Genomic DNA, 21785 nt, shown 5'->3' on the forward strand with positions numbered 1-21785 from the left:
TTGCTTTCTCTGGGACTCCGCTCAAGGAAGCCAGAAACTTGAGTTATCTTCCTCCTCTTTCCTCTCCACTCATATCCACTAATCATTAATACTTGATTTTATCTCTTAAAGCTGTCTCAAGTCAGCCTTCACCATTCTCCATCCCACAATCTCACTACTCTGCCTTAGATCAGGTCTTCATCATTTGTCATTGGGAGGACTTGCTTGTGCCCTATTCAGTCTCCCTACCTCCAGTCAACACCTCCTTCAATCCTTCCATCCTCTATGACTACAGAGTTAGTTTCCTAAAATACAGATCTCACGTTACTTCCTCACATAATTTTGCAGTGCCCCCCCCCCCATTTCCTACTACAGAGTTTCTCAAAGTATGCACATCAGAATCACTCCTAAAGTTTGGAAGTTGTAGGTTCTGACACACTACTCCAAACCTACCCAATCAAGATCTCTGAGAGAGAACTAGATATCTACATTTTTCATTTGGGGGATTCAGATATTCATGAAGCCTTTCATAACCCATTTCCTACTTTTCTACCTCACCTTCTGCCATTATCCACTTGGTACTTTAACACCTCCAACACTACAGGGCAGTGTGTAGTTTCCCAAATCCACCAAGCTATTTTACATCACTCTGCTTTTACAAAGGCGGTTGTGGCTTTCTGAATCCTGTTCACCTTCTTGTCTTCCTGGCACACTCCTTTGCATCCTTTGAAGTCTTCTTCGCCATAACCTCCCTACTGACCAATCTTATTTTACTTCTTTACAGCACTATTTCTCAATCATTTGCTCATTATCATTTCCTAATCCAAGGAGCCTTTTTAGATAAGTTGTCTTAATTGACCACTCTATAAAATTTTAATATCACAGATATACTGCACATCATAAACCATGTAACATCTAAGTTTTTTGTTTTCCCCCACTCACAAGAATCAATTTTTGCTCTGGTGGCAGACACTACTCTCCAACCTGGTCTTCTCAATTTTCACTTTTGATTTCTCTGGTAAGTCTTTTCTGATTTTCTTCCTATCTTTTTGAACATTTCTCCTCCAGATTCCTTTGTAAGCCTATCTTCTTCTACTTGTCCTGTAAACACTGGCATTCCACAAGGCTCAGTATTTGTTTCATTTTGTTTTTCTGTATTAAAGATGCCTCTCAGGTGATTTTTATCTATTTTCTTAGTTTTAATTACCACCTATCACGCTGTTGATGCCCAAATCTGTATTTTCAGTGAAGATAGCTATCCTGAGCTCTAGCATCTTGCTATTCCAAGTATGGTCCACAGATTGGCAGCATTTAGTATCATCTGAGAGCTTGTTAGAAATGCAGATTCCCAAGTTTCATCCCAGACCTCCTGAACCAGATCTGCATTTTATCAAGACCCCCAGGTATTTCATATGTACAATAGAGGCTCAAAATTACTGGGCTGGACCCTGTTACCAGCTCTCTAGGAGACATCTCTGATTACATGCTCCATAACCACATCAGCTCTCATCTCTTACTCTTCTTGGTTAATGGTAACAAAATTTACTCAGTCATCTACACAAGAAATCTAGATCACTCCTTCCTTATCATTTATATTAAATTGCTTACCATTCCTATCTCTTCTAGCTACTAAATGGCTCCTGAATTTATTTGCTCTTCTATGCTCATCACCACTGCTTTCACTTCCTTTTGAGTAGATTATTACAGTAAAGTCCTAATCAATTTCTCTATCAACATCCTCCCCCAACTCTCCACCAGTTTACCTGCTGACTTGCTAGAATCAGATCCCTAAAATGCAAATCTGATCATGTTACCTACTCCTGGATAAAGCTTTCTTCAGTGATTTTTCATTGTCCAAAGCCAGGGTTCTTAACCAGGGATCCATCCATCCAGACAAGGGCTTTAAGAGAGTCTTATACTTTCTGAAATTACAAGGAAAAATTTGTGTATGTGCACTTTTCTACACAGTAGACAGTATACATAGTTTTCATCAGATTTTCAGAGGGTCCATGATCAAAACAGGTCAAGAACCACTGATCTGAAGGATTAAGTTCAAACTATGTAGCTTGGCATATAAGGACCCTTTATACCTCTCCTACCTTTCTTACAGTCACTTACCTACAGGAGTTCCAGCTTTAATTACAGACTTGGAAGTTCCCTCAGCCTTCATGCATCTCTGTCCCTGCACATGCTGTTTCTGGAATAACCCCAAAGTTACATACATAGCCAGTACATGGTGTGGCCTGGATTTGCACCTAAGTCTTATTTCAAAGTTCACATCATTTCACTCCACAGTGACTTGACATTTTACATTGTGGCCTAGTACACACAAATACATACACATACACTAGAACAAGTTTCATGAAATCCACCTTGGGATCAAAACATGCTGGCTGCAGCCCACTAAACTGATACAATGTTCTGTTAGTGAACTGCAACTCTCAGTTTAAAAAACACTGCACTAGACTTTTGCTGATACAGAAAGTTCTTATTACTGAGAATTTATTGCCTTAGCCCCAGAAGTATCAAGGTTTTGAGGTTTCCTAGGGATACACAAGCTGTCATAGCATGAAGGCATTTGCTAATGAACTGACCACTTTTGTCAGTCTCCATTCAAACAACCTACTCGTTTAAACACTAGTACCTATCTCTATCCATCTGTTCAATCACTATGTTTTTTATGGATTGTCATATATATCAGTGAGCAATTCACTACAAATCTATCACAAAGTAAAATTACAAATCTTATAAAAATATGCAAGATATCATGAAGTTAACACACAAAACTGACAACCAGGATCTGTAGACCAGTTTACAGATGAAGAGGAGAAAAATAACTAAGGATAATGATTTTAAAAGTTGTTCAAAAGAAAGTGATTTGAATACCAAATGATTAAGGAGAAGCCCTCAGAAAAACTGGAAAAGCCCTTGAACATTTTTGGCAAAATCAACCCTCTTAACGATTGTGCTGCAAAAATCTCACAGAAAGTCAAATGTACCATCTTGAAATGTTGCATACTTTTGTTTGAAAAATTAGGCCCAAACAAAAGCAATCAATCCTCAATGCATTCTTTGTTTGTTGTAAGAATTACATAGCATTCAATTCTATTAAGACACAGACGAATTTTAACAGTTTTTAATTATTCAAGTTAGTGTACTAATCAAGCCCCGCCCGCTCCATTATTTACTCTAAAATTTTAGTCCTCCTTTTATTTTTAAAATATAATTTATTGCAAATTGGTTTCCATACAACACCCAGTGCTCATCCCAACAAGTGCCCTCATCCCTGCCCATCACCCACTTTCCCCTCTCCCCCAACCCCCATCTACCCTTAGTTTGTTCTCAGTCCTTAAGAGTCTTTTATGGTTTGCCTCCCTCCTTCTCTGTAACTTTTTGTTTCTCCCCTTCCCCTGCCCCATGGTCTTCTGTTAAGTTTCTCAAGATCCACATATGAGTGAAAACATATGGTATCTGTCTTTCTCTGCCTGGTTTATTTCACTTAGCATAATACCCTCCAGTTCTATCCATGTTGCTGCAAATGGCCAGATTTCATTCTTTCTCATTGCCAAGTAGTATTCCATTATATATATAAACCACATCTTCTTTATCCATTTGTCAGTTGATGGTTTAGTCCCCCTTTTAAATGGGTTCACTAAGTGGCCTTCTGTCTGGTACCAAGTACCCTCGAGTAATAAGAACCTCCTGTATAACTCTTTGTTTCCTCATCATCTGGAATACAGCAGGAGCTCAATAAAAGTTTGTTAAATGAATAATTGCAATGGCCTTCTCCTCTCTAGCCTCAGTTCCCTCAGATCCAATCAGCACATTGCCACCCTCTCTAAAATTCTTCAGTAAATCCCCACTGGCCCGAGAAAAAAGTCCAACTCCTCAGCATAGCTTACAAAACCTTTACAGTCTGGTCTTGCTCTATTTGCCCTCACATTCTGGCCACATTTAACTACTTGCAATTCTCCAAATGCCCCATACTTTCCACTACCCTGTTTTTATTGTTCCCTCTGCTTGGAAATCTCCATCCTTGCTGACGATAGGAAGGCAAACTCCTTCTCCTTCTTCTGTACACTCCACCACCCTGCACATAACTGGAGCATACACTGGTCATATTGTGTCTGTACTGTAACTGCTTCCCACCTTGTTCCAAGCAGTTTTTACTATAAAAAGTTCTGCTGATAAAATACACATTAGAGAAGATATAGGAAACAGAAAAAAGATACATGTATACATGTGTATGTATGTATGTGTGTATCTATATATATCTATATCTTTCACAGCATCATCATCCTCACAAAGTCACCAGTATCATTTTGTTATATTTCCTTCTAAGAAGAAAAAAATGTTTTTTTCATAAGCATCTATTTTTTTACATGACTAATCAGAGTAAATGTACAATGTTATAGCTATCTGCCCTTTAAAAACAAAGCCAACATTATACAATATGCACTGTTTTTTAAAGTTGTATTTTATTTGAGAGAGAGGGAGGGAGGGAGGGAAGGAGGGAAAGAGAGAGAGGAGTGTGAGAGCGGGGCAGGAGCAGACAGAGAGGGAGAGAGAGAGAATCCCAAGCAGGCTCCACACGTCAGTGTAGAGCCCGACTTGAGGCTTGAACTCACCAACCGTGAGATCATGACCTAAGCCGAAGTCAGATGCTCAACTGACTGAGCCACCCAGGCACCCCAATATGCACTTTTTTTTGTTATATAGTCATCCTAACCACCATTTGTTAATGGTTACATAATAGCCCATCAAGTGGATATGTTACAGTATAAAACTTAACCATTCTGCTGTTGTTGGATATTCAGGTCTCCCTCCTCTTTTTTGGCTATAAGAGAGAAATGACCATCTTCATACACACAGCTTTTCCATATTTTGGATTGGCTTATTTCCTTAGGTTAGATTACCAAGAGTTATAGATATATGAGGTAAAAAATCTTTCTTCCTTCAGCTCAAATCTGGGAGGAGAAAAATGTATACATGTATATACTATATTTCAATCTCTCTTCCCATAATTATCAATGATGGTAAATATTTATTCATGTTTATTTACTATTTGTTCCCTCTTTTGTGAATTGTTCATGTCTTTTGTCCATTTATCTAAATTTTAGCGTTTTAAAACATCAATTAGAAGGGCGCCTGTGTGGCTCAGTCGGTTAAGCATCTGACACTTGGTTTCGGCTAAGCCATGACCTCATGGTTGGTGAGATTGAGCCCTATGTTGGGCTCTGCACTGACAGCGTGGAGCCTGCTTGGGATTCTCTTTCCTTTCTTTCTGCCCCTCCCCGACTCGTTCTTTCTCTCACTCTCCCTTTCTATCTCAAAAGCAAATAAATAAACTAAAAAAAAAAAAATCAATTAGAATAAAGAATTTAAACATCTGTAATATTTGCTGTAACTTTTTTTGCATCTTTTTATTTTGGTAATATTTTAGCTGCAAAAGTAATAAAATCTCTTTCCAGAAATTTTGCAAACTAAAGAAACACATTTTTAAAAATCATCAATAATTCTGCCACCCTAATATAGCCACTATTATTATTCCCACTGTTTTTTTTTAATATGTGTATGTTCTATAAAGTTGTAATTGCAGTGTGCATACAATTTTAAAACCTGATTTTTTATTAACACATAAGTATTTTCCTGAAATGCTCTATAGTCTTCATAATCATCATTTAAAAAATAGCATAATATTCTATGGAGTAGATTCACCATTTCCTTATTACTACATATTCACATTATTTCTATTTTTTTTTTGTTTCATAAGTAACACTGATAAAGGCTTCCATGCAAATAGTTCTTTTGCATATTTTGCATTATTTTTTCTGGAAATATTCTCAGTAGTAGGATTAAAGGACATCAGTCCTTATCCCTAAGGTAGATAAAGGGTATTAATACACATTAGCTACCAAATTACTTTAAGGGGCTGAAACACTATTACCACCCAAATAAGTACCATCTTTTTCAATTCTGGCTTAAAGAGAGGCTACTTAGTTGTTTAAATTTGCATTTCTTTGATCAGTAGTGATGAACATTGCCCCATGTTTTCCAGTTGTTCTTAAACACCTTTGTAAATTTTCTATTTGTGCTCTTTGCCCATACTTCTTATACATCATACTGTATAAGTGCCTTACTTAGAAAATATAAACCTGTCACATTCTGTCATATATTTGTCAAATATGCCTTTTTAGTCTGTGTTTAAATATTATTTTTTAAATGACCACAAAACTTTTAAAAATTATTTTGGTTTTAAAAATTTATATATCTAAATTTGTTGATCTTTTCCTTTGGGAATTTTTTCTATTACTTCCTAAGCTTAGAAAATCTATTCCCCTTCAGAAGCCTGATAAATATCCATTCATTCTAGTTTTTTTAATTTGATTTTTTATATTTAACTCTTCAATCTAGCTGCCACTTCTTTTAGTTTATTACAGGAGATGAGGGTATAAATGCTACCAGCTGTCACAACATCATTTACTGAACAATCCTTTCCACTCCTATTCACTTGCAAAGCATCTTTTATAATAGACTGAATTCTTATATGTAAAAGTCTCTTTGGAGAGCATACCGTAATATCATCTGTCTAATCTTATACCAGTGGTACCATGTTTTCATTATTCTAGTTTTGTATGTTTAATATCTAATAGCATTAGTCCCTCATCATTCTTCTTTTGAAGAATTGTCTTTGAAAATCACTGTTTTTTAGTTTCTGAATGCAATTATTTGCTGTCTTACCTCTTAAGGTATCAATTTCTTGAGGGCAGGATTGGTTTTATTTCCTTACAATAGACTGCTAAGAATGATATTACTGGGTCAACAGGTATGAACATTTTCCCCACTCTTTTAAACACTTATTTCCAAAGCTTTCAAAAAGAGTGTACCAGTTTCACTGTAACCATGCCAGAACAAGGATATTTTGAAGATTTGTTTTCAAAATTGGTCAGGGAAAAATATACCATGCTTCAATTTTTATATCTCTGCTTATTAGTGATGATAAACATATGCTTGGCATATAGTAGGTGCTTAATCAGTGCATGCTGAATGAATAAATGGCATGTCTGAATCCATACAAGTATTTGGGGATGGAAAAGTTTAAACAAATATTGTGGTTAAAATAGATAATGCTTGCTAGATGTAAGTTGGTGGGCTACATGCCTGTAGTCCATTTGCAGAGATGTTCCAGAGGTGCCAAGAACCCCCTAGAATTTGGACCAGAATTGGGGCAATCCCTAGAGACTCTCTGTAATTTCTATTCACCACAGTGTCTGTTTCCAGGTAGGATCATCTGAAAGCTGTCTGAAACAGTTAAGATAATACCCACCTACATGTAGCCCAGAAGCAGCCATGATTGGCTCTAGATTGAGTATGCTTCATTTCAAAGCAAAACAGTGACAAGTGGCAGGTATCTGGGTATTCCACTAGAAACGGATCCAGGCCCTGAATTTAAATACATAAGATCTGGGGTGCCTGGGTGGCTCAGTCAGTTAAGCGTCCAACTTTGGCTCAGGTCATGATCTCACAGTTTGTGGGTTCAAGCCCTATGCCAGGCTGTGTGCTGACAGCTCAGAGCTTGGAGCCTATTTCAGATTCTGGGTCTCCTTCTGTCTCTGCCCATACTCCGCTCATGTTCTGTCTCTGACTCTCAAAAATAAATATTAAAAAAATTCAAAAAATTATAAAAAACTCAATGTATAAGATCCTCCAGTGCCACATGCAGAAACTAGATCTAATTCACAGGATCAGGCATTTTCCATGAAACCACATTACTTTTCTTCCCAACTTGCTAAGCACAAGAGGATTCAAATAGAGGTCATTGGTTCAGAGAGCCTGGGTTCCCCCCCCCCCCCCCCACTCTGCCTTTCATGTGTGGTTTAAAGGAGGGTCATTTTTTTTTTTTGTCCTAGGAATCACTGTCTTTATTTTGAAAATTTTTAATAGAGCAAAAGCTAACAAAAGGTAAGCTGTTTCTTTTTGTTTTTAAGGCTATGTAAAACTCCTTATTAAACACTGGTTCTCTTAGCGCCATCACCTCAGTAGTAGATTCTAGTAGTAAATTTTCTCAAGGACTTCCTTGGTCACACAGAAAATCCGCCGATTTGATGAAATGAATTCCATACTAGTATCTTAATCTTCATCTGCTGAGGTTGTACTCAGTTTTATTCTGAAAACCAAAGTGCCATTTTCTCTGGACTTCAGAGCACCAAGGAGTATCAAAGTCATGGCCAACAGTATGCACCTGAGAACAGCTGTTTCAGAAGCCCTTTCTCCTTAGAGTAACACTGAACTCTCTCAGTTGGTTGCCACTATCCCTAGAGATGGTAGCATGAGCTTCCTTCTTGATTCTTCAGCATTTTGTTTTAAATCTATTCTCATTAATTTTCCACCTGTTTGAAAATCCGTTTGCCACTTCTTTCAGAACTAGTTCTAAAATTCACCTCTTCCAAGACTTCCATGATTAATTTCTCCATACTGCTAAATCTCTTCAGCTCATACATATATTCAGTGGGTAAAAAATTGATATTGCTCCCTAATTATTCTAATTTTGTTAGTGTTTCTAGAGCATAAGTCCCTTGAAGTGAGGGGAATTTCCAAAAAGCTGGAAAGAAATGTAGAGATTGTCTAGTTATATCCTTTGCCCTGCCCATTTTCCTGATGGAAAAACTGAGGCTTAGAGAGGTTAATCTTTCCAGGTCAGTTAGCCAAGTTTGTAGAAAAACTAGGCATAGAGGCCAGGTATCCTGCCTTTCAATGGTGTGGTTTCCATTATATTGTCCTATCTTCTTCTATTTCACTTGTATCTCTTCAGGATGCCTGGTAAAGTGCTATATGCATACACAAGTCTCCCAATAAATGCTGATACAATAAGCATAAGAGTTTACATAACTGAGAAACTGACTCAAGGAAAGAGGCAGAAAGCAGAAAGGTCATTTTCTTACTTCTTTGCATGATGCCACCCTCCGGACCAGTTAATTGCTACTTTGCACATTCCATCAATCAGGCATTGGGCAGCTGTGATTGTAGCCCCTCCTACAGCTGCTGCGTAGTCAAATATCCCTTCAGTGGCTGGACAGTCATAACCTTTGGGCAAACATCAGAAGAGTTTGTTAAAAGATGGATTGGAGAAAGAGGAGGTGTGATACTGTGGTTTATATAATAAGAAATATTTATACATGATCTTCATTTCCATTTCTGACACAGAGCTCCTAAAACTGTTGGAATTTCCTGAACAATGAGAGCAATAAAGGTGTCTTTGTGATACTAATGAGGTGACCTGTGGATCACACCTAAGGATGGAGGTTGGTAGCCACTGGAGCAAATCAGGTGATTGAAGGTTGGAACTACCAGTCCTATCCCCTGACCTCCTGAGAGAGGAAGGGGCTGGAGATTGAGTTCAATCACCAATTGGTCAATGATCTAATCAGTCATGCCTATGTAACGGAGCCTCCTAAAACCCAAAAGGAGGGCTGGGAGAGCTTCTGGTTTGGTGAACACATGGAGATGTGGGGAGACTGGTATGCCTGGAAAGTGCATGGAAGCTCCACATCCTCTCATCATACCTTGCCCTATGCATCTCTTCCATCTGGCCATTCTGAGTTATACATATCCTTTTGTAAGCAACTAGTAATCTAGTGATTAAATGGGTTCCCTGAGTTCTGTGCACTGCTCTAGAAAATTAAACCCAAAGAGGGGATTGTGGGGACGTCTGATTTATGGCCAGTCAGAAGTACAGGTAACAACCTGGGCTTGCGATTGGTATCTAAAGAGTAGAGCAGTGTTGTGGTACTGAGTCCTTAACCTGTGGGATCTGATGCTATCTCCAGGCAGATAGTGTCAGAGTTGAATTGTAGGACACCCAGCTAGTGTCCTGAGCACTGATTGGGGGTGTAGGAGGAAGGTCCCACCTCCACACATTCGAAGTGGGTCTGGAACTCTATTAGGAGGAATAGCTTGAGATGTGACAACAACATATCTTACCAAAAAGCTCCTGTGGTAACATCAGCTTCCAAATGAGAAGCAAACATCTCCAATGTTGGGGAAATAATTTTTTTAAAGCATTGGACCTAGAAAGGCTAAATCTTCAAGATTAGCTAGTCACACCCTACAGATAGAGAAACAGAGTCCTGAGAGGTGATATAGCTTATCTTGGTCATACAGAGCCAGGTCTGGGACCCAGGTCCCTTGACTCACTATCTCCCAGAGTTCTACTAAACCATGCTATTTCTCTAGACTATCCCATTGGCCACCTACAGTTTAAAAAAATACAGCTGTTTAATGTGAAATAGGGTTGAAAACTTATCCAGAACATAAACATGTACTCAAGTTTTAACAGCCAGACCCAATGTGGGCACTGCTATTGGGCCTAAGCAACTAAAAGATTTTCCTCTGTCTAATCCGTCATTTGGTTTTGCTCAACTCATATGGTTTGCTTGTTAAGTGAGATACGTGTTTAAGCTAAGAGATTAATATTGCGGTTAACACATTAGTTTTTAATTAAAAAATAAAGACTTTCATGCAAGTTGTAAAATAAGTAGTTACAATTTATAGGTGGAGGTTGTCTACCTCCCATCACTGCCCAGTAATGACTTTACCTAGCCCGTATTCTACGGAGTCTGGATGATCGTCATCTCCTTCTTGGCTGACCTTCTGGAGATGCTGCAGATAGGCATCAGTGTGGAAGGTGGCCATCTCCTCCATGGAGGCTACTTTGGGCTTAACTATCCTAATAATAACAGAGAACAAAGAGAGGTGAGTGAGTCAGAACCAGAGTATGCCAGAAACTGGAAGCAGGAGCCAGCAGTCTGAGCAGAAAATACAACTCCCAGCTCCTAGTTCCAGTGGGCTGAAATAATAAACATGTTCTCTTCCTTTACTGATGTAGTCTTCACTTCCTCACATCTCTGTAATGATTCCACTAATAAGGGGTGAGAGGACAGATCTCCTTGAGTTCACAGGTAGTAAAAAAAAAAAGCCAGTGATTATATTTAAGTGAAATAATCAGATATTGGACAAACTTCACTCTGTGAGTTACAACTTCCATAACAAACTAGTAGGCAGAGATCTTTGCACTTGAATTAGTTCCTAATTGGGACATATAATCCTTTCAGCTACAGTTTTACTTTAAAAAATTTTTAAGTTTATTTATTTATTTTGAGAGAGCGAGCGAGAGAACAGGAGAGGGGCAGAGAGAGACGGAGAGAGAGAATCCCAAGCAAACTCTGTACTGTCAGCACAGAGCCTGACTTGGGGCTCAATTCCATGAACTGTGAGATCATGACCTTAGCCGAAACCAAGAGTCAGACACTTAACTGACTGAGCCACCCAGTTGCCCCTAATTTTACTTTAATAGGCAACTTTATTATCATGAATTTTGAATTTGGAGTTGAGAACTGAGCACCTCTTCTTAACTCTGTACTTATCAGCTCCATAACCTCAGGCAAATTGACTTCTGTAGTTCAGTTTCCTCACCTGTAAAGTGGGGAGATCTTATGGGACTTAATGTGAAAATGAAATGATAACATATGAAAATGCTTTGTGGATGACTATCATTATTGTTAATACTAACAGATAACAAATAGGCAACTCAAAACATAAAAGTTCCTATATTTGGTCCCTCATATCCACCTCTGAGAGGAAGAAGAGAAGGGACTTTGCTCAGAAGCTGTCACAGGAAGTGACAAATAGAAGTGACTCAGAATACAGGGTGGTGTTAAGCTAACAACCGGACTTACCACCTTTAACTTGTCTGCCTATTCCCCATTTCTTTTCCTGACTCTGCCACTGCCCCTTAAAGTGTAGTCTATGGACCAGTGGTGGTGGCGGCGGCGGCGGCAGCAGCAGCAGCAGCGGCGGCAGCAGCAGCAGCAGCAGCACCTAGGAGCCTGTCAGACAGGCAGAACTTCAGCCTTCAGCGCCACCTTAGATCTATAGAATCGGAATTTAACAAGGTGATTCATATGTACATTCAAGTTGGAAAAGCGATGACCTACGCCACAGGGAGGCAGTAGTGGTTTTTTTTTTTGTTTGTTTGCTGAATGGGAACTCAGCCATGGGTTTTTCATGAATTAATATGACTGTATAGGCTAGTACTGTCACCAAGCAGGCCAGAAGAATCCTGTAGCTCAGTCTCAACAATTAAATATATATAGTAGCGCCTGGGTGGCTCAGTTGATTAAGGGTGCAACTTCGGCTCGGGTCATGATCTCATGGTTCAAGCTCTGCATCAGGCTCACAGATGTCAGCACGGAGCCCACTTTGGATCCTCTCTCTCTGTCTCTGCCCCTCCCCCACATGCTGTCTCTCAAAAATAAATAAATATCAAAAAGTTCCATATACATGGCCAAGATACAAGGACTCTTGCTTCTCCTTCAAGAAAATGACAAATCTGTGCATTAAAATAAAAATGTTACAGTTTTTTGGACCATGTTTTCTTGCCCTAAGGTTTCTAGTGCCCTTCCTCTTATCTAACAAACACTTACAGAAAGCCTCTCTGCTTAATAGCAAGGGAATGGGACAGTTCTGCTTTACATCGATTTCTTGTTTGTCTTAAAATATTCTTTATGTTTATTTTATTTAATTTGAGAGAGAGAGAGAGAGAGAGAGAGAGAGAGAGAGAGAGAGCGTGCACACATGGAAGGGGCAGAAAGAGAGAGAAAGAGAGAGAATCCCAAGCATGCTCCACACTGTCAGCATGGAGCCTGATGTGGCACTCGAACTCACGAACAGTGAGATCATGACCTGAGTGGAAATCAAGAGTTGGATGCTTAAACCACCCGTGTGCCCGTAAAGTAATTTTTGGAAAAGTTAAGTAACTGTGATGGAAGGCATATAGTTCTCATGTCTACCAAACATATGGGGAAAAAAAAAAAAGGTACTCAGTAAATGATTTTGTTAATAATAAGTATAAAATTTGAAAGCCTATTACACTACCTTCTGGGGGGAATAAATGAAGTATACTACACAAGTCAGAGTAGACACTCACCTATTTGGCCAGACAATGTCATAAATAATCCTACAAGTGACAGGGCTAAAATATCCATTCTTATAATGATAAACAGCAAGTTCATTCTTTTTTTTAAAGCAACACTTAAGTGTGTGCTGAGTTCTGGTTTGGTTGTAGTTTTGCTTTGGTCTTGACTTGTCTCCAGGCTTAATTGTAAAAGTTAGGTGATAGTGATGGGGTGTCTAAAAGTCTTAAGTTGAACACACACCCTCAGATTTGGCTTAGAAATAAACACATAGAAATCTCAGAACATGTCACAGGTGAATAAAATTTCTTTTCCATCAGATGGGTTTTAGTACCCTAAGGTACTCACCTTGAAATCTCCACAGGGCACCTATCCCTAGATTACTTTCCCTTCCAGTAATAGAATCTTATTTCTAATGGGTCTTAACTGCTTTCCGTACTTTTTTCAAGTTTTCTTAATGCTTCAAGAGCTTTCACTAGGTTACAGGCAGATTACAAACACTGAATTGCAAAAAACTTTGAAAGAAAAAAGGACTATTCTCTTCCTAATTAGGTCCACTGTGAAGTAGGATACTAAGGAGCACTTAGCTTCAGGGCTTGGTTCAAGAAAGACAACTTACCTCATTTGCTTATGCAGTGCATATGCTTCAATCAAAGAATGTACCATACTGGCCTAGAAGCATCAACAAAAAAGAAAAAAAAAAAGGCAGAAAAACGTCTCTTCAATGTTTATTTCAGAGAAATACCATCGACTTCATCACCCTGAACAAAGAAAGTAACTTTTTAACTCCCCTCGCTTTTTACTTACCAGTTGCAATGCACTTTAGACAAAATAGATACAAAGTATATAAATAGCTAAGGAGAAAGCCACCGGGCCTCACGGAGGTGCTGGAACGTTTCTCTTGCAGCGTCTTCTCCACTTCAGGGATCCCTTGTAGTGGAGCCACCATCCCCTAGTACCATCCCCTCCCCCGCACCCCTACCCCCTCCGGTGCGTTGGACGCCCCGACGATAAATGCGGCGCTCTCAGAAACTGTAAGGGAACACTTCCTCCATAGCCTAGCACACCTGCCCAAATTTCTGCTGAAGATTTCCCCCAGCCCGGAATCCTCTCAGCTTCCTAATGCTGTCCGGTCCAAAAGCCCCCACCCCCACCCTAAAAGCCCACGGTCTTTTATCCCCACCTCTCTTACCCGTTTGGGGACTTTGGCCAGGGAGTCGCACATGCTGACATACTCGGGACTGTAGATGTACACTGGAGGCAGCGACTGTCCACTGTCCGCCGGTTCCTCCGGCTCCTCCATCTTCCAATTCCAGCCGTTCCGGAGCCACCTTCTGGATCCGGCTTTTTTCAGACTCAGCCCGGGCTCCTGTTCCTGCTCCTCTGAACGGCCGCAGCGGTGCTCCCTGGTCAACATTCCCTCCTATTCTCGTTATTGCCAGAGACACTGTCCCAGCTCCCCAACCAATTGAAAGAATACATGGGCCCTCCCAGGCCAGAAGCCCTTCATTTAGTGACCACGATACAAAAACGAGAGGTCGGCAAATATAAAAGCCCAAATAACTGCCAATTAGGATCGATAATTTATGGGACAAATAAGCACGGTCAAAACTAACCATCCTTGTTGCCCTACGGGGCCATTTGAAATGAGGTCAGACCAGCTTTAGAGCATGCTGGGAGATGTAGTTTTGAGGGGTTCGAGTAGCGGAAGAGCCCGGGCTAATTGCTAAAATAGCCGCGAATGTGAGTTTTAGCGCTAAAAAAAAACCAAAACAAAACAAAACAAAAAAACAAAAAAACAAGCAAACAAACAACAACAACAAAAAAGCCGCCCAGCTCTTCGTGAATTGTTTCAATCTGCAGATACACCCATATAAATATTTAAAGATAGACACGATGTGGCCACCAAGAGCCCAGCACCACCCACCTACGTTAGACAGGCTTTTTTGGTGGGGGATTAATAAATGGTTGCAAAAGATTTGAAAAGTTTACACAGTAAATTTTGCACACAACTTTATTCCTTTTCATCATTAGCAATCCATGTCCATGTAAGAGTTAAAAACCTCAATAATTCACTCTGGCAAAGCCAAAAGCATTTTTCAAGAGGCTGGCTGGTAATCTTGAAATTGTTTTGTAGATTCCAATCAAGCACTGATGTCAAATTACTCTTTAAAAATTCGTGTGGGAGGGGGTGAGCACATACTTTCAGTGATGTTTGCAAACTGCAGTTCCCCTTCCCTCCCTCCTTTTGCTTCTGGAACTATACAAGGGTTACTGAAATAATTTATGTAGTGTGAGACTTCACATTACATAATATCCTGAAGCACTTCTAGAATTATCATCAGTTATTTCCAGGCTCCTGGCAGCCCCTATGATATGATGTAAGCTGGCCAGTTTCCAAGTCCCCCTACCTCTCATCTCAACCTGAAGTGACCTGCTAACACCCCTCAGACAATCCAACATTCTTACTTCCTTTAAAAACTAGCTCACCATTTTTTACTTTTTAAACATTTTTTGAGCACTCTGATATGCACTTGGATATATTATCTCATTTAATCTTTGCAAAAGTCCTATGAAGGATATTGTAATATGCCCATTTTACAGATGCAGTTTAGAAAGAGAGCAAATGGCTGTTCAGTGTCACACACCTATTAAGCAGAAAAGCAGGAATTCAAAACCAGGCCTGCCTGACACTGAAGCCGTTGAACATTCCCTTTACTATGTAAACTTCATTCCTGTAGCATTACTTTGTTAAATCTAACTTTGTTCAATCCTCCATTTAGTATTCCCTGAATGCTTAGTATTCTGGAAAATCCAACCCCCCCCCCCAGACCTGTGATGTCTTCTTTAACTAGAATATAAGCCCTTATGCTTCTTTTCGATCTTCCTATAGCAACTGGTTCAAAGTTCTGCAATCATTCAGTCATTTACCAAACATTTATCTGACGGCAACTAAATGTATAGAACAGCGAAGGATTCAATTCTCAAGATGAACTACAATCTCATTTCTGCTCTCAGGGAATTTGCATTCTTGTAGAGATGACATAAATACACAAGAAACAGTATGCAATGCATCAGAGTCAGGTAATGAATGTAGAAGGCTTAGATTGCTTAATAACTAAGAATTAAGTACTTAATAAATGGCAACTAGAATTCCTATTCAGTGGCATTTGAGATGGTTTTACTGGATGGACAGGATTTTACTTGGTGAGGATGGGAGCCAGGGGAGGGCACACTGACTAGAATCAATAGCATAAGCAAAAACATAAAGGAGAACATTTCTAGTCTAGTTTAGCTGAAGAGGCTGGATCATGAAGGGTTGTGAATGCCAGGCTAAAGGGAACAGACTTCAAGCTGTGGCAAATGAGTAGACATTTAAACAGAAATCTTAAAAAAAAAAAAAAGATTTCTACAAGAGTGGTGTAAAGATTAGTTATTGAAAGACTAGAGGTAGTGAGAGTGCCGCAGTGGTCCACATAAAAAGTAATGATGATTTAAACTAGGGTACAGGCAATGGGAACAGAGATGCCACTACCCCAGTCCTGACATTGTCATCTGTCACCTGAAGTTTCTGCAATATCACACGGGTTTTTACCTCTACTTTTGCAGAACTACAATTTAGTCTTTTTGCAGCCACCAGAATGAACTCGGGGCCAAAAATAAAAAAAATAAAGTAAATCAGACCATGTCACTTTTTAAAGCCTACCGCACACTATGGTGAGAATCTTTTGGGCTAGGAAGAAGAGTGTAACTTTTGGGAATGCCTTTTTGTGGAGGCTAGGAGGAGAAAAAGATGCCATAAAGGAGACAAAAGAAGAAATAGTTGGGTGGGAACAAATGTAGTACAGTTTCACAGAAATCTAGGGATGAGAGGGTCACAAGAAGGGAGAGGTAGTGACAATGTCATTGCCAATAGGAGCTCACTGGTGCTCTATGAGGAAAAAAAAACACAAGGCAGGGAGGAAGCCCAATTGCAAGGGGTTAACGAGTGAAACCAACACTGTCAGGTGGAGCTTCTTCTTTGAAGAAATTTGATTGTGAAAGGAAGGAATTAGTATATCAAGGGATGTTAGAGCTCATGAATGATTGTTTTTAGGATCAGAGAGAAAGGCACACATTTACAGACACAGGTGAAGGAATCTGTGGGCCTGTAGGAGTTTACGGAAAGGTGAGATCATGACAGATTGGCAATATAAAGAGGAAATGGGATTTGTCCTGGGCCTTCAAGGATAGGCAGTGAAAGGAAGAGGACAGGATACAGGCTGGCCAGCTGGCACCCTAAAATCTGGACTGTAATAAGATGATGTGAAAGTGGATTGTTCTCTGTGTTCTTTCAGATCTAGCAGCAGGTAGCCGAACACTTCAACACACTTCTAAAGTGGAAATAGTATCCTTATTTGACACACAATGTGGCAAGATGACTCAAGTATGGAGAAAGATAAATTGTTGCAATGAGGCTCTGAAATTGGCAGCCTATTCCTGCAGCAAATCTCACAGGGTGGCTGGACACTTTGTTCATGATTCAGACAGAGCACAAATCATGCCACAGGTCCCTAACTCAATTTTCCACATGCTTAATATCCATACAGTCCTTAACTTGGGAAGAAAACCCTTCCCAAAGCACTGGAATTGCAGATGTAAGGCCTAAGTTCAGAGGAAGTAGGTTGAACTTTGGCTCCAAAGTGTTCTGGTGTGGTGACCCTGGATAAGGGTCCTTGACTCACTTTCTTCAACCATTATCGCTAAAGGTAGTTTTTGAACCAGCAAGATCAGGTTAGGCTATGCCACTTCTTTTGGCGATCTCGCCTGTCTTTGCTTGCTGGCAGAAGCAGGCAGGAGGGAAAGCAAACACACTGAAAAGGCACTACTCCTGTGGCTGCCTTCTTTGTGCATTTCTGCATGTTGCCCACTGTGCCATACAATCTGCCCACAGATGCCTCAACTGTACTCAACAGACTGACCCTTGTTTTAATGTCTTTTCCTTGAAGAGTGTCATTGTTGAGAATGGGAACTCTATAGAGCCAGACTGCTTGGGCTCAAATCCCAGCTCTACCACTTACCAGCTGTTTGATCTTGAACAATTTGCTTAAATGCTCAGCACCTCAGTTCCCTCATCTGTAAGATGGGAATGACAACAGTATCTAGCTCACATGGTAACTATGAAGATAGAATAAGATGGTTCATGCTAACTGCCTGTGTAACAGTCTGGCATCTGGTAAGCACTCAAATATTGCTTAGGATTTAAGAGATATTATTTAAGTCTACCCCCACTGTTTCCTTACCCCCACACCACTACTTCAAGAGTACTTTTGAGAACAGGTCCTTGGCTTTTAGGCCTAGCCTTAAAAGAAATCAGACTTCTGCTAAATATAGGGCAACCATATCGTCCAAACTGGGACACTTTTAAGAGTGACAAAGAGTGCTATTAATAATTATGCCACGACAACAGGCATACATGGAGACTGTCCTGGGCAAACCAAGACCTAAGGTCACTCAAGTTTAATAGGAAACAAAGACTAAATGTGGAAAACACTGTATTTATCTCCACTGCATTAGTGTAGGTATTAGGTATTGAGTAAGTGCAAAGGGGGGCAGTAGAGGTTTTGTGAGCCATGGGTAAGAACGACAACGTTTGCCCCACCAGTTGTATAAAATTCCTACAGTGTAGTGAAACCTAATTAGTGAGGATGGGATTGGAGACTGGTTCATCCTTACTGAATAAACCCTCTCTTGTTACACGATGGTTAATGAGTAGTATAAACAGGATTCTGCCAAATATTTATAATACTTAGGAGAACAAATTGTTGTTAAGTACCTTCCGGTAGTACAGAAGCCCCATTTGCACACAATTGTAACACTGAGTAAAAATCTTATTCATTCATCAGTACAGGTCCCCTAAAGATGTCAATAAGCCCATTTTAATTTAATGAGCCTAGTTTGAGTGGGTATGTATTTGAAAGATAAAACTGTGTTTCTTTACTTATATTATCTAACATATTATAGAATATATATGATTTCTATATTAAGATAATTCTACTTTGAGCCAATTAATGAGCTTTGACTGTACTGTATAATTAAATAGAGTATGTAAAATAGAGCCACAAAATAAACCCCAGTCACAAAAACACACATAAAGTTTTGAACACTGGCATCAGACATGATTTAATTGGACATTCCAATTTTTAATTCTAATTTCAAAACAGAAGTGCTTAAAAAAAAGTCCAAAGTTTCTTTTAGTATCACATGCTTACAAAGAATAAAATGCAGATCAAGTTTTCTAAAAAGTTGCTTTAAATGTGAAATACCACTGGATGGAGAGCACAGTGATAGGCAATTTAGCAAACCCAGAGAAACGCAGCAGTCAGTGTCAGTTCAGGCAAACTAACATGGCAGAGAGCAGAGGTTTTCACCTGTGCCACTCCAGATGTACTTCCGGTGGCTGGGGTATGCACAGCCAGTGAAAAGACAGTGTCAGAACAGGTCATAAATTATCTTTATAAGGTGACCAGAAAATCATGTAATCAGAAAGCTACTTACTGTGTGTTTCCATTTGCTCTGAGAGACATTCTATTCTAAAAAGGTTGGCTATCCTCTCTCATTTCCACTCTCTGTTTTCTATCAGCCTACTTACTGTGTTCACTTACTCATGCACTCAAAAGACTGTCATGGGTTTTGTAAGAACCGTTTAGAGAGATCCCTAGCCCCAGCCCCATTCTTGGAGAAAAATCTGAAAAATCTGAGAGAAAGGAAAGGACAGAAGTAGGAAGTTACCTGAGTGCAAACAGGTAAATTAGCAGACTCTTGACACATAAACAAGGAGAAGGAAAGTGCTATGGACTGAATATTTGTACCCCTCTGAAATTCACATTGGGTATTCAGCCTTAATCCCCAAGGTGATGGGATTTGGAGATGGGGGCCTTTGGAAAGTAATCAGGATTAGATGCAGTCATAAGGGAAGAGTTCCCATAACAAAATTAGTACCCTTATGAAAAAGAAGAGTCTAGAGTCCCCTCCGTCCCCCTTTTCTCTGCCATCTGAAGACACAGCAAGAAGGTGGCCATCTGCAAACCAGGAAGAGGGTCCTCCCTGGACACTGAGTCTGCAGGAACCCCAATCTTGGGCCTCTAAGCTTCCAGAAATGTGAGAAACAAATGTTTGTTATTTAAGCCACCCAGTCTACAGTATTTTGTTACAGCAGCCTCAATTAAGAAAGTTAGGAGAAACATTCTTCAAATGAGGTTACCTAAACATGGGACTAGGGAAAAGGACTTAAGGATTCCTCCATTACTCTTGGTGTGTCAGCCTGGGGGCCACGGTCACCACCATCCATATAACACATATTTACATAGGCCGCCAAATGTAGATACAGCTAGATATACAGACACATTGAAACTACTTACATTCAGAAAAATTCTCATGTATGCTTAGACACACACACAAATGCAGCTATTTATAAGAAACAGATATATGCCAACAGATATCAAAATACACATAGATATGAACACTAGAATCAGGGAGTGAAGATGTAAGTGAAAGAGTTTAAGAACCGATGGGAGGACAGGGAGTTGGTGGTGGGTGGGGGGTGGGATGCTGTAAAAAGTCAGTAGGCGAGTGAGACAGACAGGTAAGGATCACCAAGGAAGGACTGCTTGTGAAGGCAGCTATAGACTTGACTGCTGGATTCCTGTTTGCCAAAGACAGAGACATCAATTATTCTGCATGTTGTGTCTTGGCCCACTCTTCTGAGGCAAAAGTTGGTGCACAAGGCTCTCTTCAGGGTACTAACTTACCTCTGATTGATTCCCTCTCTGTTCCCTAGGTGTAAGACACTATTGCAGGCATCTCTTTTCCCTTCCTTTTTGGAACTGGGCTCCTGGCTCCTGGGTTTTTCTGCATTTTCTGCTACAGATACATCTCTGAGCACCAGCAATCTTCGGAAAAGGTGATTTCAATTGCTAATATCAAAATTCTTAAATACAGACACTGCACTTGCATTTTTTTGATATTTCACCAAAGGGAGAGTAGAAATTATGTTATGTAGATACAGAGAAGGCAAGAACAGGGACAGTAATTCTATACAGAAAGGCGTTTGTCACTCAGTGTGAGGCAACACGTGAGTAATGAAGAAAACCATGATCTGGTACTCTCCTTTCCCAAGAAAAGGCACTTAGAATAGATATTTCCAATTTGTGGTAGTATAAAATCCAACACTTTAGGGTTTCCCCACTTGAAACAATGTCCCAAAGCACCCACCACTCATTCACACAATGAAACTACACATAAGAAAAATTTCCAAACTTCAGTCATAAGTTATTATTAATACCTACTCTGCAAACAGTAGTTAGGAAACTAAATTTGTAACAGATCTGGAGGATAAAAACACATGCAAACTTCCATGAACCATGAAAGAATTAAGGCCTACAACAGAGTGCCTGGGCGGGCATATTCCTCCAGGCAGAGGTTCACTTCGAAAGCAGTTAGTGGATCAGAAAAGTTCATTCTTCTTGGGTGGGATGGGATGGAAAGGGGCAGGGTAGGAGTGATCAGGCCAACACATTTCAGTCCCATGCATGATCAACCGAGGCAGGAACCAGCTGTCAAAAGGCTCCCTGCAGCCAGGGCCCAGAGGCCTCACTGCATGGCACAGATGCTGTGAGGCAGGAACTCCTGTACGTAGGTGGCAGCTGCCTTGGAGAGGTAGGTCATGGTGCCAAACCTGCCACTGGGTGCACTGTCATACAGAAGAGTACAGATGCCGGACGCAGGATCCTTGGCCAACATGGTATCATCTGCCCCGAGGGTTTTCTGTTTGGTTTTTAAGGGTAGGAGAACACA

At 40.1% G+C, this 21785-nt stretch overlaps 2 protein-coding genes across 15 annotated transcripts in view; both read right to left on the reverse strand.

Moving 5' to 3' along the window:
- The window catches only part of HDAC8 (histone deacetylase 8), a 223913-nt gene extending 209281 nt beyond the window's left edge, over positions 1–14632 (reverse strand). For 2 of the 9 annotated variants that reach the window (XM_019823980.3, XM_019823978.3), the window contains exons 1-4: positions 14143–14608; positions 13570–13622; positions 10575–10705; positions 8922–9063 (exon numbers count right to left, since the gene is read on the reverse strand). In XM_019823980.3, the coding sequence (XP_019679539.1) occupies positions 8922–9063; positions 10575–10705; positions 13570–13622; positions 14143–14367 (551 nt within the window). In that variant the 5' untranslated portion in view covers positions 14368–14608. Of the gene's footprint in view, positions 1–1793; positions 1902–8921; positions 9064–10574; positions 10706–13569; positions 13623–14142 lie in introns of all 9 variants that reach the window. The other 7 variants (XM_019823981.3, XM_045050995.1, XM_045050997.1 and 4 more) reach the window with 5 other exon arrangements.
- A 4454-nt stretch (positions 14633–19086) lies between these two features.
- The window catches only part of PHKA1 (phosphorylase kinase regulatory subunit alpha 1), a 178136-nt gene continuing 175437 nt past the window's right edge, over positions 19087–21785 (reverse strand). For all 6 annotated transcript variants that reach the window (XM_045050992.1, XM_045050991.1, XM_045050990.1 and 3 more), the window contains one exon: positions 19087–21755. In XM_045050992.1, coding sequence (XP_044906927.1) covers positions 21582–21755 — 174 coding nt within the window. In that variant the 3' untranslated portion in view covers positions 19087–21581. The remainder of the gene's footprint in view (positions 21756–21785) is intronic.

This window comes from Felis catus, chromosome X (assembly GCF_018350175.1).
Source record: "Felis catus isolate Fca126 chromosome X, F.catus_Fca126_mat1.0, whole genome shotgun sequence".
NCBI classification, from domain to species: Eukaryota; Metazoa; Chordata; class Mammalia; order Carnivora; family Felidae; genus Felis; species Felis catus.